The 13,021-nt window shown below is 44.7% G+C and overlaps 1 protein-coding gene across 19 annotated transcripts in view; it reads left to right on the top strand.

Moving 5' to 3' along the window:
• Positions 1-13,021, top strand: part of MKNK1 (MAPK interacting serine/threonine kinase 1) — a 45,817-nt gene that overhangs the window by 12,729 nt on the left and 20,067 nt on the right. For 5 of the 19 annotated variants that reach the window (XM_086386882.1, XM_086386835.1, XM_086386853.1 and 2 more), the window contains 3 exons: positions 7,068-7,169; positions 9,612-9,709; positions 12,432-12,511. In XM_086386882.1, coding sequence (XP_086243008.1) covers positions 7,070-7,169; positions 9,612-9,709; positions 12,432-12,511 — 278 coding nt within the window. In that variant the 5' untranslated portion in view covers positions 7,068-7,069. Of the gene's footprint in view, positions 1-4,782; positions 4,890-7,067; positions 7,170-9,611; positions 9,710-9,796; positions 9,848-12,431; positions 12,512-13,021 lie in introns of all 19 variants that reach the window. The other 14 variants (XM_086386844.1, XM_086386856.1, XM_086386792.1 and 11 more) reach the window with 5 other exon arrangements.

The raw sequence follows: 13,021 nt of genomic DNA, 5'->3' as shown, positions 1-13,021 counted from the left end.
ACCATTTCTTAAGTACACATTCCCTTTACCCCCTCCAACTTTCCTGTTCTCATTCCTTCTACCAGATGATGCAGTGACAGCTCTGAAGGCTACACATGAGCCCATAATCAGAACAGAGGAAGAAGATGGTCCTGAAACTAGACCTTTTGCCCCTGGGAATCTTACCATCCCCACCCTGTTGAGGCCTGTTGTGAATCATCACCCCACTGGCGCCTTAGTGGGCCTCACTGTAGTTGAGTGGTAGGCTGCAGTCTGCATAATGCTGCCCAGCCTCGCTGCACCCTGGACACTGGGGCAAACCTGTGAAATACTGTAGACCCTTGGAATCACATTCACAGGCTGTCCTTTGATCAGGACAAGCTGATTTCACAAGGTGCTCCTTTCATCCATCATGTGTTAAATTTGACTTCCATTTGAGTGTGCCCTTCCCTTGATCTTGTCCCCTACATAGTAATGATACCACCAGAAACCAAATCAACCAACTAATCAGTCAGACAGAAGAATACAGTAGCCTTGTCCTGATATCAGAACTGCCATGGAATAACGTAGTTGGACTGGCTGGTAACTCATCCTGTAACAGGCCAAAACACAAAATACAAAACTGCCTCAGTGAGAGCAAGGGAGAGGAAATTTCTGGGTAGTTAGATTTTAGATTAATAATGATAATGTGGTAAGTCATGACCTTGTTTTATGTAAGCTAGAGCCGCCCAATGTTTTTGACATCATAGTACAAGAAAAAGTGATGTTGTTCAGCTGGTGAGAGGATCAGTAGCTCACAGCACATCGGAGGGGAGGCTCCATGCTAAGGTTTCTAGATAAAAGCATTCTTGTCTGGCACCTGGCTAACTCTGGCTGCCTGTCCCCTTCTGCCTTTCAGCATTCATGTTTAAATATACTGTAATAGTTAAAAGCTTGAATTCTGAGCCAGACTCTATAGATTTAAATCCCAGCTCTGCCACTTACTAGCAGTATAATTGTGGCAGATTACTTAATCTGTTTGTACCCAGTTTCTTCATCTGTAAAATGTGTATGATAATTATACTTACCTTATAGAGTTCTAACGATTGAGTAAGTCAGTTTATGTAAACTGTGGTATTTGTAAAATGCTCAGAACTTTGCCTGGCGTGTGGTAAGCATCAAGTCAGTGTGGTGTGTGTGCTGCTACTACTACTGTTACTACTACTTCAGAGAAGTAAATGTTCCAGGCCAGGTTCCCCAGTTCCTCCTCCCTGCCTCATCCTCTGCCCAGATTCCTTAGTCTCAGCCTCTTCCTGAGGAGTGTCCATCACCCTTCCTTTCATTTCCTCAGTTTCCTTTCATTTTCTTAGTTCTCCATTCGTTTGGGGGCCCTTAGCCAGCTGATGACTGGGAAGACAGCTGAATGAATAATTATCCTCAGCAGCTTACTGTCACCACTGTTCATTCTCTAGAAAGCTCCAGTGACTAAGGGAACTACTCTCACAGGTTGGAAAGTGAATTATAGACCTTAACAAGAATTCTAGGGTAGAAGGGAGAGGAGCATGAACTAAGTTTGCCAAGCCGACTTAGCTAGCAAAGTCATGTTCTTGGAGAAAAATGATCATCTTTGGTGTCACATACCAGATGTTTGTGCTGGTTAGTTCTCTCTAAGCTGTACCGAAAGGTGGAGAACAGATCTGGTGCCTTTGGGGGCAGTGTGGCTCCTAAGACTTCGTGGAGAAATCACACAGTTCTGTCAGAAGCTGGGCCTCAAGGTCAGCTTGTGGGCTGAACAGTGGATGGGTACTTGGATGTCAGGAGTATCTGTGGCTCTTGTAGTCCTACAGGATAAGCCCCCTCAATGCATTTGCGCTCTGAGTTCTCTGGGCCCTCTCCACATGCAGGAACTAGGTTGGTGGTTGGATCATATAAAGATATGATCATATCTTTATATGATCCAACCTACTACACTTCCACTTGATAATGTGTTTTACAAAGAAAGGAGACTATGCATCCCTCCTCTTATTTTAATGGAGAAAGCAAGATAAACTTAAGCCGAGGCATAGAAACACATAAACTGGTGATGGTGATGATACTATGATAGAGAGACTGCATATGATCTGCTTCTGCTCACCCCTTCAACTAACTTATCACCACTTCCCCACGTCCTCTGCACTCCAGCCAGCCTAAATGACTTGCTGTGGCACTAGCTGGCCACACGGCCTCTTCTGCAGGCCGTGTACCTCTTCTATCTCTCTCCCCAGCCCCCACCTGGCTGCTTCCTTCAGCATCATCCTTCAGGTGTCAGCTTAGCTGTCCCTTCCTCTAGTGACCAAACTGAGTTAAATGCCTGTCTTCTGCTCCACAGCACCTGGTGCTCCCCTGTCATAGTACTTATCCCACTGAATTGGAATGGTTTTAAATTCCAGTGGATTTAAATTCCATCAGGGTAGAGACTGTGTCTTCTCTTGTGTTCTCAGTGTCTAGCACTGGACAGCCAGTAGGTGCCCAATAAATATAGTGTTTGTTGAATGAATAAGTCAGCAGTGCTTTCACTTCTCATTTTTCATTTGATCCTCAGAAAATTCTTGTTGATGTAGAGAGTCGGGGGCCTTACTCTGACCTTGTTTTGTATATGAAGAAACTGATCCTCAGAGAAGCTAAGCAATTTACCAAAGCTCACACAGTGTGAAGAGCCAGGACTTAAAAGGGTGTATCTCAGACACAAGTGTTCAATGCATTATTTTAGAGTTGGTTTTTTTTTTCCACAAAGTTTTTCCTTTTAAAAAATAGTATTTATAAAAATAAAAATTAAAATGGTATTTGTTGTTTTTCATAATTATAAAAATGATATATTCAAGGCACCAGAATTCATGAAATGTTTTTTTCTCCACCTAATGTTGAATTTTGATATAAAGAAATCTAGGTATAATTTGTAAAGCTGTACAGACTAAATTCAAATGTACGTTAGAGAATATTATTGTATATTTTGTTGAAAAATAAAAACTTGACTGAAACAGTAATAGCACTAAATAAAATAGTAAACATCATTGGTACCATTTGGAGAATACTGAAAAATATAAAGAAAATAAAAATCACCCCATCACACAGAGAAAACTGCTATAGACCAGACATAACCTGGACTTGAAAGGGCAGCATTGAGTTTGAATTCCAGTTAAACAACTAACTAGATGTTTGGCATTCAGTAGATAATTTAGCTTCCCTCAATGACTCAGATGGTAAAGAATCTGCCCACAATGCAGGAGAGCTGGGTTCAAACCCTAGGTTGAGAAGATCTCCTAGTGAAGGGAATGGCAACCCACTCCAGTATTCTTGCCTGGAGAATCCCATGGACAGAGGAGCCTGGCAGGCTCATTGAGTCGCAGAGAATCAGACACAACCGAGCAACTAACATGCACAGATAATTTAACCTCTGAGCCTCAATTTCCTCACTTGAAATACAGTGAAGTACTTACCTTTGGCGATTATTGTGAGAGTTAGAGATAATGTATGTAAAATACCTGTGCTTGGTGCATAATCAACACTTTCAGATTGTAATAGTTTAACATTTTTATGTACTTCTGTCTAGTCTTTCTCCTCTGTGTATGTGCATACAGACTTATGCATACACATGTTTTTTGAAACACTTTTATCTTATGTAAAACACTGGGTCTTCATAGCTTGCTGGAAAGGGCAGGTATTATTTTTAAACCTAATCTGTAGATGAGGAAACTGGTACTTTGAAGAGGCAAAGTAACTTGGTCTTGGTGCTACATCTGGTAATATCTGAACTGAACTGTCATTAGGTCTCCCAACGCCAAGCCCACACACCTTTCCTGTCAGCAGTGTGCTTCCTCTCGAACTTCACCTCCACCGGTACACGAGCAGTGGACCCCTAAGCCTTGCCCAAGAGGAAAGCGAGGGCTGGAGGCAGTGAAGTACTAGCTGAGGTCTGTCTTCAGACGTGAAGGAAGTGCTCACTCCCTCTGAAATAGCAGACACATCAGCTGATCGTATAGCAGAGACAGGCTTCTTGCTAGAAAGTTAAGGACCTTTCAGTCAGGGGGCTTTGTTGAGAGGGAGTGTTTCAGGGAATTCAGTGAATGAATTCTCTGTGCTGCCTACAGGGCAAAGGTGTCCCTGTATTTCTTTCAGTGTGTACACTTGGTACTTAGAGGGCCTGGTGACAGGCCTGCACCTAAGCCCAAGGATGTGTGTCCTCTCGTATCATTTTTATTTTAGTGCACATTTTCTGATACCTGGTATGCATCTGACACTGCACCATGATTTACTTAGAAGACACAGGGGTGAGCAGGTGAAGACAGCCCTGGCCTTTAGGACGTTGGAGAGAGCTCAAGGCCAAATAGAACCAGTGCTCTAGTATTAGCTGCTAGCAGGGTGTTTGGAAGCAGTGGATGGAGGACCCTATTTGAGTTCTGTACAGTAACACAGTACAGTACAGTAATCTGCATAGATTTCCAAAGTATTTGTGAAAACCTTAACTTATTATAAGAGAGGAGAGACTTTTGAGCTGGGCTTTGATGGCTGAGAGGAGTTCTTAGGCCAAGGAAAGGAGGTGAGCCAAGGACCAGCTTGATTGTGGAGCCTCGCACCCTGAGGAAGCCTTTATCAAATGATTACACACATAATAAACTAAAGTCCCAAGACAGTGTATGGACAGGCTCCAGGTAAAGAGCTTTCAGCCCTTTGTAAGATGATGACATGTCTCCATCCCACTTCCTGCCCCACCCACCCCCCACTGTAAACAGGGGAGTTAAATATGTTTTTTCACTTCACTGCCTTCCTACATTTTTTTCTTCCTAGTTTCAAAAACAACTCTCCTTCAACAAGTTCTGTTTCCAAGGAAAGTCTTAACCATCTGTCCCTTCTGGCATACCCTCTTCCATTGGATTCCATGCAGAATAGACCAGGTACTCTATCCTTTTGTGTGCGAAGCCATAAAATCTTATATCGCATGTGTGGCAGTGCGTCAGAGGTATGCTGCTTCCACGAGCGGCTCCCTCAGCCCTGCTGTGGTGAAAACCAAGTATAAATTGCGACTAACGGGGTTTTCTAGCTAGAGTCATAAGTATGTCTGAGCGTCCCCCGTGAACCATAACGCCGCCAGCTCTCCTGCTGCGCCTCTCCACTGCTGCCTTTGGGCTGTTTTGCTTGTCCTTCAGCCCTCCTTCAGAGCGTGGACAGGGGAAGGAAAAAGAGAAGTGAATCCGAGATCTGTCCACTCTGCACTTGGCTCGCAGTGCTAGTGAGAAAATAGATGTGGGGTGGGGTGGGAGGGGCTTGCCACTGGACTGCACACAAGGGCAGGGCAAGAGGGACAGTGGTCCCTCCTCAGCCTGCTGTCCCATTGGCCAGCGCCCCCTTCCTGGGGTCCTGAAGATAAGTGACCCTGTGTTTTATTTCTGTAGAATTTCTCACTATGTTGGGCATCTCTTTTCCTTTTAGTTTCCCTTTGGGAGGATGGATCTTGGGGTGCTAATATTTAAGTTCAGTTCTTTGAAATTCATAGCATGTTGCAGTGTCCAGATACATCCTGTGCTTGAAGCTCTCAACTAGAGTAGTGGCGATCCTCTGTGGATTCCTTTTTTCACGTGTTTATCTGTACTCTAAAATGTAAATGAAAGTCTGCTGTCAGCAGATCCTAAAAAGGAAGGAAGAATGCACCTCCATTGAGCTGTCAGACAGTTGGCTGCTTAGCTAGGTTTTCCTGGATTGTGCTATTGAAACATGCCATTGTTCTATGTGCTTTCTCCTAATGGCTGTCGCATACTTGCTTCTGAGAACGGTGTACAGTAGCTATGCCTAGGCTCTAATCAGTCTTCCTGAGCAGACTTGGCAATTTTCTGATCGTGTTCAGCTGGGGTCCTCTGAGAAGAGAGTGGGCCTTTCCCCTCAGTGGGCAAAGAGCCAGCTTCCATTTCAAAATCTCAGGAAAAAAAAAAAAAAAAAAGAAATCCAACAACCCAAGCCTGTGTTTATTGAAGGTTGGTCTAAAAGTCTCTCACATTGTATACCCCATCAGCACTCGAGCGCCTCTATTTTAGAAGGATGTAAAGGTTTAATCACCCTGGTGGGGATTTAGACCCAGAGACTTGAGAGAAATCTTATTATTTCTAACTGCAGGCAAAGAGTATTAAGGCTCCACTCTGGATCAAGGGCATGACATGTTCTATAAGTAATTTATCTTTAACAGGGGAAGGCCCTTACTAGAGTGTCTTAGAAACAGGACTATGATTGGCCACTGGTTCATTATTCCTCCTTTTCTCTTTCCCCCTCTCAGTCTCCTGCTTTATTTTCTCTGGCCCTACCCTTTTCTGTCCAGTGTCTAAATGTCTGCCTCACAAATCCTCCCTTTAAGGTGGGGAGCCAGGTGCCTTCCAGGGAGAGATAATAATGTTTTTGTAAAATGACTGAATCCAGCAACACAGCGTAGACCTGTTAACGGCAGACTTCTGAATGGACCCTACCTGCATCCTCTGAAATAAAGAGCTAAGGAGGCAGAGTGTGCCCCAGGCCTCACAGGCCCTCCAGCCTGTGCTCTTGGACATGAAGGAATTTAGGGCCACCCTCAAACCAAACCCCTGCCCTGTTGTACCTATACAGAAGCAGTCTCCACTGAGGGCCTTTTGAATCCTTTGCACATCCACAGGAGTGTTACTGAGCATGTCATTTCAATGTATGGACTGCCCTCCCAAACCCGTCTCCCTTTCTGCTTAGCTCCCTGGGTCCTACCTTTCTGGTGCTGAGGCTGGAAGATGTCACAGGTAGGATTCTGCTTATGGATTCATTGCTCAGTTTGGGGGCACATCTAAATCCGTGTGCTAATGAGCTTGGTTACAGCAGGCTTCTGCTATCCGATTTTAATCTAGCCCATCTGTCTGAATTCCTTTCCACAGTTAATGATCTCCTATAATGGTTTGCCTTTAGTTTTGCCTCCTGGGTCAAAACAGATCAATAGTCCTCATAGATATTTAAAAGCCACGTGTGTAAAGCTCCTGGGTCTCCCTGTTCCTCTTTCTTCTTAGTGAACTTACTTATAGCTTGATCAGTCCAGTGATATTTCCCTTCCATCTCCTCTCTTCTCCCAGAGATGGGTAGCAGTGAACCCGTTCCCATTGCAGAAAGTGACAAGAGGAAGAAGAAGAAGCGGAAGGCCCGGGCCACTGATTCCTTGCCAGGAAAGTTTGAAGGTTGGTCACTCTCTTTGATCTCTTAGAGCTGGGTCGTTGACTCCCCAAGTATGCCAGCATCCTGGTAGCCCTGAGTATAGATCTTAGAGCCAGCTTCATGTTTCTCCGTGTGATAGGCATGAAGGATAAGAGTGAGAGACATGAGCATAGAGAAAAAGCCATGTGAAGACACAGCAAGAAGGTGGCATCTATAAGCCTCATAGACCCCAAATCTGACAGCACCTCGAATCTTGGACTTATGGCCTCCAGAACTGTGTGAAAATACATTTCTGTGGTTTAAGCCACCCAGTCGGTGGTATCTAGATATGGCAGCGCTAGCTGACTAATACATTTTTAAGCTGAGAAAATTAAAAAAAAAAAAAAAAGACGAAGATGAGATGGTTTATAGAAAGGGGGTGACAGAGAAAGAGCACCAGGATGGGAAGAGCTCCCAGGTGATGCACGGGCCTCCTCTGAATGGTCTGAGCGCTTCATCAGGGAACAGAAGGCAGCCTGTCACAGTTGCACATGGAGCAAGGTCACCTGGTAGGTTTCAGCCCCTTTTCAGATGTAATCTTTCCCTCAGCTAGTCTTGGAGGAGCTGCCGAGAGGTAGAATAGCCATGGCAGAGGAAGATGAAACATCAAAGGCCGTGGCTGCAAATGAAACTTAAACCTTCTAGGCAGTTCCCTGGCAGTCCAGTGGTTAGGACTCCGCACTTTCACTACTTTGGCCTGGTCCCTAGTTGGGGAACTAAGATCCTGCAAGCCATGTGGCATGGCCAGACAAAAAAGAGAAAGAAAGAAAGTTAAACCTTCTATCAATAGAGAATTCAGCTCCTAGAGATTGCAGCCATTTGTGCTGGATGACTCTGACTCCATTGAAAGAGTGCATATTGTGTTCAGGGGACATGATCAGGTCATCAAACATTTTGAACACTGTGTGTGAGGCACCAGGCTCGGAGCTGGTCCTGTTATCACTGGACACTGGACGGGATGAAGTGACTCATTGGACACACCTGCAAGTCTCAGTTGCTATTCCTAGGAGTAACCAAGAAATGACAGAGTGACCCCCAGCATCTACTTTTGTTTCTTTCATTGTGAGACTTGAAATAGCTTCCCTGTATGGTCCCTCTTTCCAGCACTGCAGACGTAACTAGTGAATTGATTGTTTTGTAGCGTGGTCCTACAACAAACCCTTTATAAGTCAGGAATATTGCTACTTTCCAAGTATCCATTGTGAGAGAAGCATGTCATTTAAAATCCAAATAGCTGTAAAACCAAACAGTGATGGAACCAAGAAAGTGCTTAGTGTAAGGTTTTGTCTGTTTGTGTTTAACAATAGTCTGTGTATGGCAGAGGGGGTGAGGGTGGGGAATGAACACAAGTCCCAAGGGTTTTAGAATAGTTTCCAAATCAAAAGGTCTTTCTCTTTCAATGAACAAGAGAGTATTTCCTGTTATTCACAGATGACTTGTGCAATTATGGAGTTTCTCATAACTAAGTGATAAAATCTAATTTCATGGTTAACAGTATTCTGCGGGTTTTAATGCTAGGCTACCTTTAGAGGAAAAAGCTGAAGAACAGTAGCCAGGGGAGGAAGAGGTCAGCTCAGCAGAGACCTTGATGGAGCTGTGGCTTCCTTTGGAAGGGGTTCAGAGAGCTTGTGCTCTTTGTGGGCCTGGGAGATCACCTAAATATACTTTTGACCCAGAGCTATTGCTGTGTTAGAATCGCTCTGACTCAGCACTCTAAAAACCTCGAGGCATCCGTTTGCATCTTACTTCTCTCTCCTGTTTCCTGTGGGCAACTGCTGGAAACTTCTCAGAAATCTCCAGTGACTTCCACTATGTGTGGTATAAAATAAAGCAGTGCTTTATTCCCCTTTGTATCACCAGTTCCTAGCACTGGTCATGTGGTAGGTGCTCAACAAATGAGTGAGTGAATGAATGATGTCCATTCAGATCACATCCCTTCTGTGAGGATCCCCTAGATCCACTGAGCAGATTTAACCTTCCCCTTCCCCTGCTCTTTTTTTTCCTACTGTGTTTTGTCCTTCTCTGGTTTATTCTGGGGTCACTTGTGTACTTACCTGTCTGTCTTCCCCAGCAGACTGTGACTCTCAAAGGCCAAGGACTATGTTTTATTCCTCACTCTGTCCCTATTGTGAGTCTGACAAGTTGTCTGGCACACAGTAGGTACTTGGGAAGCATGTGCTGAATTGAACCCCCTTCACTGACCTCATCTCTAAAATGAGGAACAAGATCCTGTGTTGAGACCTGCTTGTCGTGAAGCTGAGTCCCAAGGCAGCCGGCAGCACTAGTGGCCTTTCTCATCAATGAGCACTGCTGGGTCCTTGAGCACCTGCGCTGTCAGACAGGGGAAGCCAAGTGACGCTGCTCTTCTTTCCTTCTCTGCAAGGGGTGACTCATCTTGTTATGCTTCTCCTCCATTTCACCTCTAGATGTGTACAAGCTGACCTCTGAACTGCTGGGAGAGGGAGCCAATGCCAAAGTTCAAGTTGCCGTGAGCCTGCAGAATGGCAACGAGTATGCTGTCAAAGTGAGTGTCTCATATAGATGCCAGGCTTTACTTTACAGATAGTGAGTCCCAGCTTGTCCTAAACCAGATACATTTTACATTTCACAGCATAGTGGCTTCATAAGAATGGGAGCTCCAAAGCTGTACTCACTGGATTCGGTAATTTCTCTACTTACTTACTGTGAGACATTAGACAAGTTACTTAACCTTTCTGTCCTTCAGTTTCTTCATCTGTATAATGAGTGTAATAATAGAACCTATATGGTATTGTTGTGAGGTTTAAATAAGTTAATATGTGTAAAGTGCTTAGGGCAGTGCCTCTGGTGAATGAAGTCAGCTTCAGAAAACAGTCAGATTTGGAATTAGAAGGCCTATCTGAATCTCTCTTTTGACAAACTACTACTGTTTAACTTGGGACAAGTCATTGAACCTCTTTGAGTCTGAGTTCTCACACTTCTAGAAGGAAGATAATTATACCAATCCTTCCAATCTCATGGAGTGGTTATGAAGATGGAAACAAAAATGAACTGGTAGAGGCAGAAACATTTCACAGTTTACAAGATGCTGTACAAGTGATGTACAACAGTGTGTTGACAAGGACTAAGTGCTCAGCTTTGGGGCAGGAGAAGTATTTTCCAGCTACATGACCTCAGAGTGGCTCACCTTGCCCCTCTGCTCTTCTGTTTGCTGACGCTACATGAAAGAAGGGTTGGATCTAAAGCAGTGGTTCTCAAAGTATGGTCCCTGCATTATCAGCATCAGCGCAACTTGATGATCTGGGAACTTGTTAGAGACAGAAATTATTTGACTCTATCCTAGACCTGCTGAATCAGAAACTTGGGGCAGGCCCCAGCAATGTTAATTTGAACCATCCAGGTACCCACCAAAGTTTTCAAGACATCTACCTGAGCCAGCAGCTCTCATTGCTGCTTCAAATGAGTAAACCCAGCCAAACTGGCTTTTGAAAGATATGTTTCTCCTTTTAACCAAATGGTCATAGTCCCAGATGGATTTATAAAGGAGAACACTTTTGCTAAGCCACAGCCCTTTTTGCTGGAGTGTTGCTTCATGTGGTAGCAAAAGCATTATCTTGATTCCTTGTTCTAAACAGATCAGTATAAATTTCAAATAATTTTTAAAAATATGCCTAAGTGGGTAAATGTAAATTGATTGTCAAATATTTAATACATTTGTGGATGACAGAACTACTTCTTTAAGGCTGCCCTTCCTCCATGCTCCCTGGCATCTTTGGGCAAATACCAGACCTGGGCATGGCAATGCTTCAGTTTCAGCAATGCTGCCCATGTCTCACATCTCTCCTGTTCTTTGAAAGTGCCCCAGATGTGGGCTACTTCTCCAGCCTGGCTCCACTATACTTGATTTTATTAGGGCTTTGCATAACAGCCATCCAACTGATGAATCCTAGAGTCTTACTCTTGGAATGGAATTTCAAGATATTCTGGTCCTGAGCCTCCCTTGTAACTTCTTATAGTTTTCCATGTTTTGCACACCCCTATGATCTCTGGTAGCAAGAGCTGTTTACCTCCTCAGAGAAAATCATGCCATCCAGCTATGCTGGATAGTTGCCTGCTGGGAATTTCTTCCTAACTGTGATCTGCTTGATGAACGAACAAGCTGAATAGCTTCTGTGCCCCAGAATCACACCTCTCTGACAGCTCAGAACTGGAGTCCATTGGTCTACTAACCAACTGGGACTTACTTAGAAAATTACACTTGGTTGTAGATGTGTGTGCTGCTACATATTGGAGACACTTGAAGTGTCTTTGGTGACAGTCTTGGGATAAAGGACCCAGTGTCTGCCCACCCCACACATGGGACTGTCAGCCAGTACCAGCTCTGTGGAAGACTTGCTCATAGGCTCTACCTGCAGTGATCTGGGGCTCTGAATGGGTCTGTGAGATGTGCAGAGTAAGCCAGTCCCCACATAAACCCCCTGCTCATCTGTTGGCTGGCCCATTCCTTCAGTCAGTACTTGCCAGGCATCTCCTGGTATAGGTGGGGAGGGGGAGCAGCTCACAGCATCATTGGAGAGACAGAGCCTCCAGGTTCTCTGAGCAAAGTTGTGTAGGATATAAGCGGATGTTGGACATCGAGGGCTTTAGAAGCAGTTCTGGGCTTGAATGGCAGCGCCGCCACTTAGCAGAGCTGTGGGCAAAATGCTTTACCTCTGCCTGTTTTTTCGGGATTGTGTTGTAAGGATTAACTGAGATTATGTACCTAAATGACTTCATACAATGCCTGCCAAAGGGTAAGGTCTCAGAAGAATTGCAGAAGTGACATCTGAGCTGGGTGTTGGAGTTTTATTTCCTCTTTACTGTATCCCTTATCCCCTTGCTCTTCCTCCAGCACTAGAAGATCCTTCAGTAGAGCTTGTAAGTTCTTAGCCTTAAGGCAGAGAGAGATGCCTTCAGAATAGGAGCTTGGGAGAGCTGATTCTTTGTCTTGCTGGCTGCCTCAGTCTCCCCTGGGCTGCTGGGGTGGCACCCTCATAGGCTTCGATGGTGATGTACTTGGCCAGAGTCAAACAGGTGGGCTAGAAGGTCCTGGGGCCAGTCTGTTGCTTTGCTGACCGAACCACAGTGCCTGCGTCGCCATGGCCTACTCCAGACTTGTGCTTGACACTGGATTTGGGCTGAATTTGGCCTTGCACTCTGCCAGAGGGCACCTGTTGGGAGTGTTTTGACCAGGTGGGTGTATATGACAAGTTTTATTTTTCACACAGATCATCGAAAAACACGCAGGACACAGTCGGAGTAGGGTATTTCGGGAGGTGGAGACGCTCTATCAGTGTCAAGGAAACAAGTGAGTATAGTGTTAGGTGACTTGCTGCTTCTCTGTGGGGGATGGTTGGCTGCAGAAAAGGAGGTTATTTCTCACCATCTCCCAACCCCAGCAGTTAGCTCTTGCTCCTTCCCCCACAACTGTATATAACTCCTTCCATCTTACAATTTTTAAAAGAGACAGAGAGAGACAGAGAGATGCAGCAGCAGCAAAGAAGCTGTCTTCTGTGTAGGCTGAAATACTGTACATACCAGGAATTTAGGCAAGTTAGAAGAGCGAGCAATCTGCATCAGTGGCTGCTTGGGAAAAAATAGGTTTTATTTCTTGCAAGCACCTGTAGAAAGTAGGTTGAGTGTTGCCGAGTAGAAATCTATAGGGACCTGCTTTAGTAAATAGATGAGGATGATGATAACTATGGAGACTATTTGTGCTGTTTTCTTTTTCTGGCATATTTACATATGTGCAGCTACTACTAGGGCTTCCCTCATAGCTCAGTTGGTAAAGAATCCACCTACAATGCAGGAGACCCTG

Source organism: Bos grunniens, chromosome 3 (genome assembly GCF_055505025.1).
Source record: "Bos grunniens cultivar Pamir isolate PY7600 chromosome 3, Bosgru_T2T1.0, whole genome shotgun sequence".
NCBI classification, from domain to species: Eukaryota; Metazoa; Chordata; class Mammalia; order Artiodactyla; family Bovidae; genus Bos; species Bos grunniens.
Note: the sequence above shows the minus strand (reverse complement) of the source record. Positions and strands in the feature narration are given on the sequence as shown.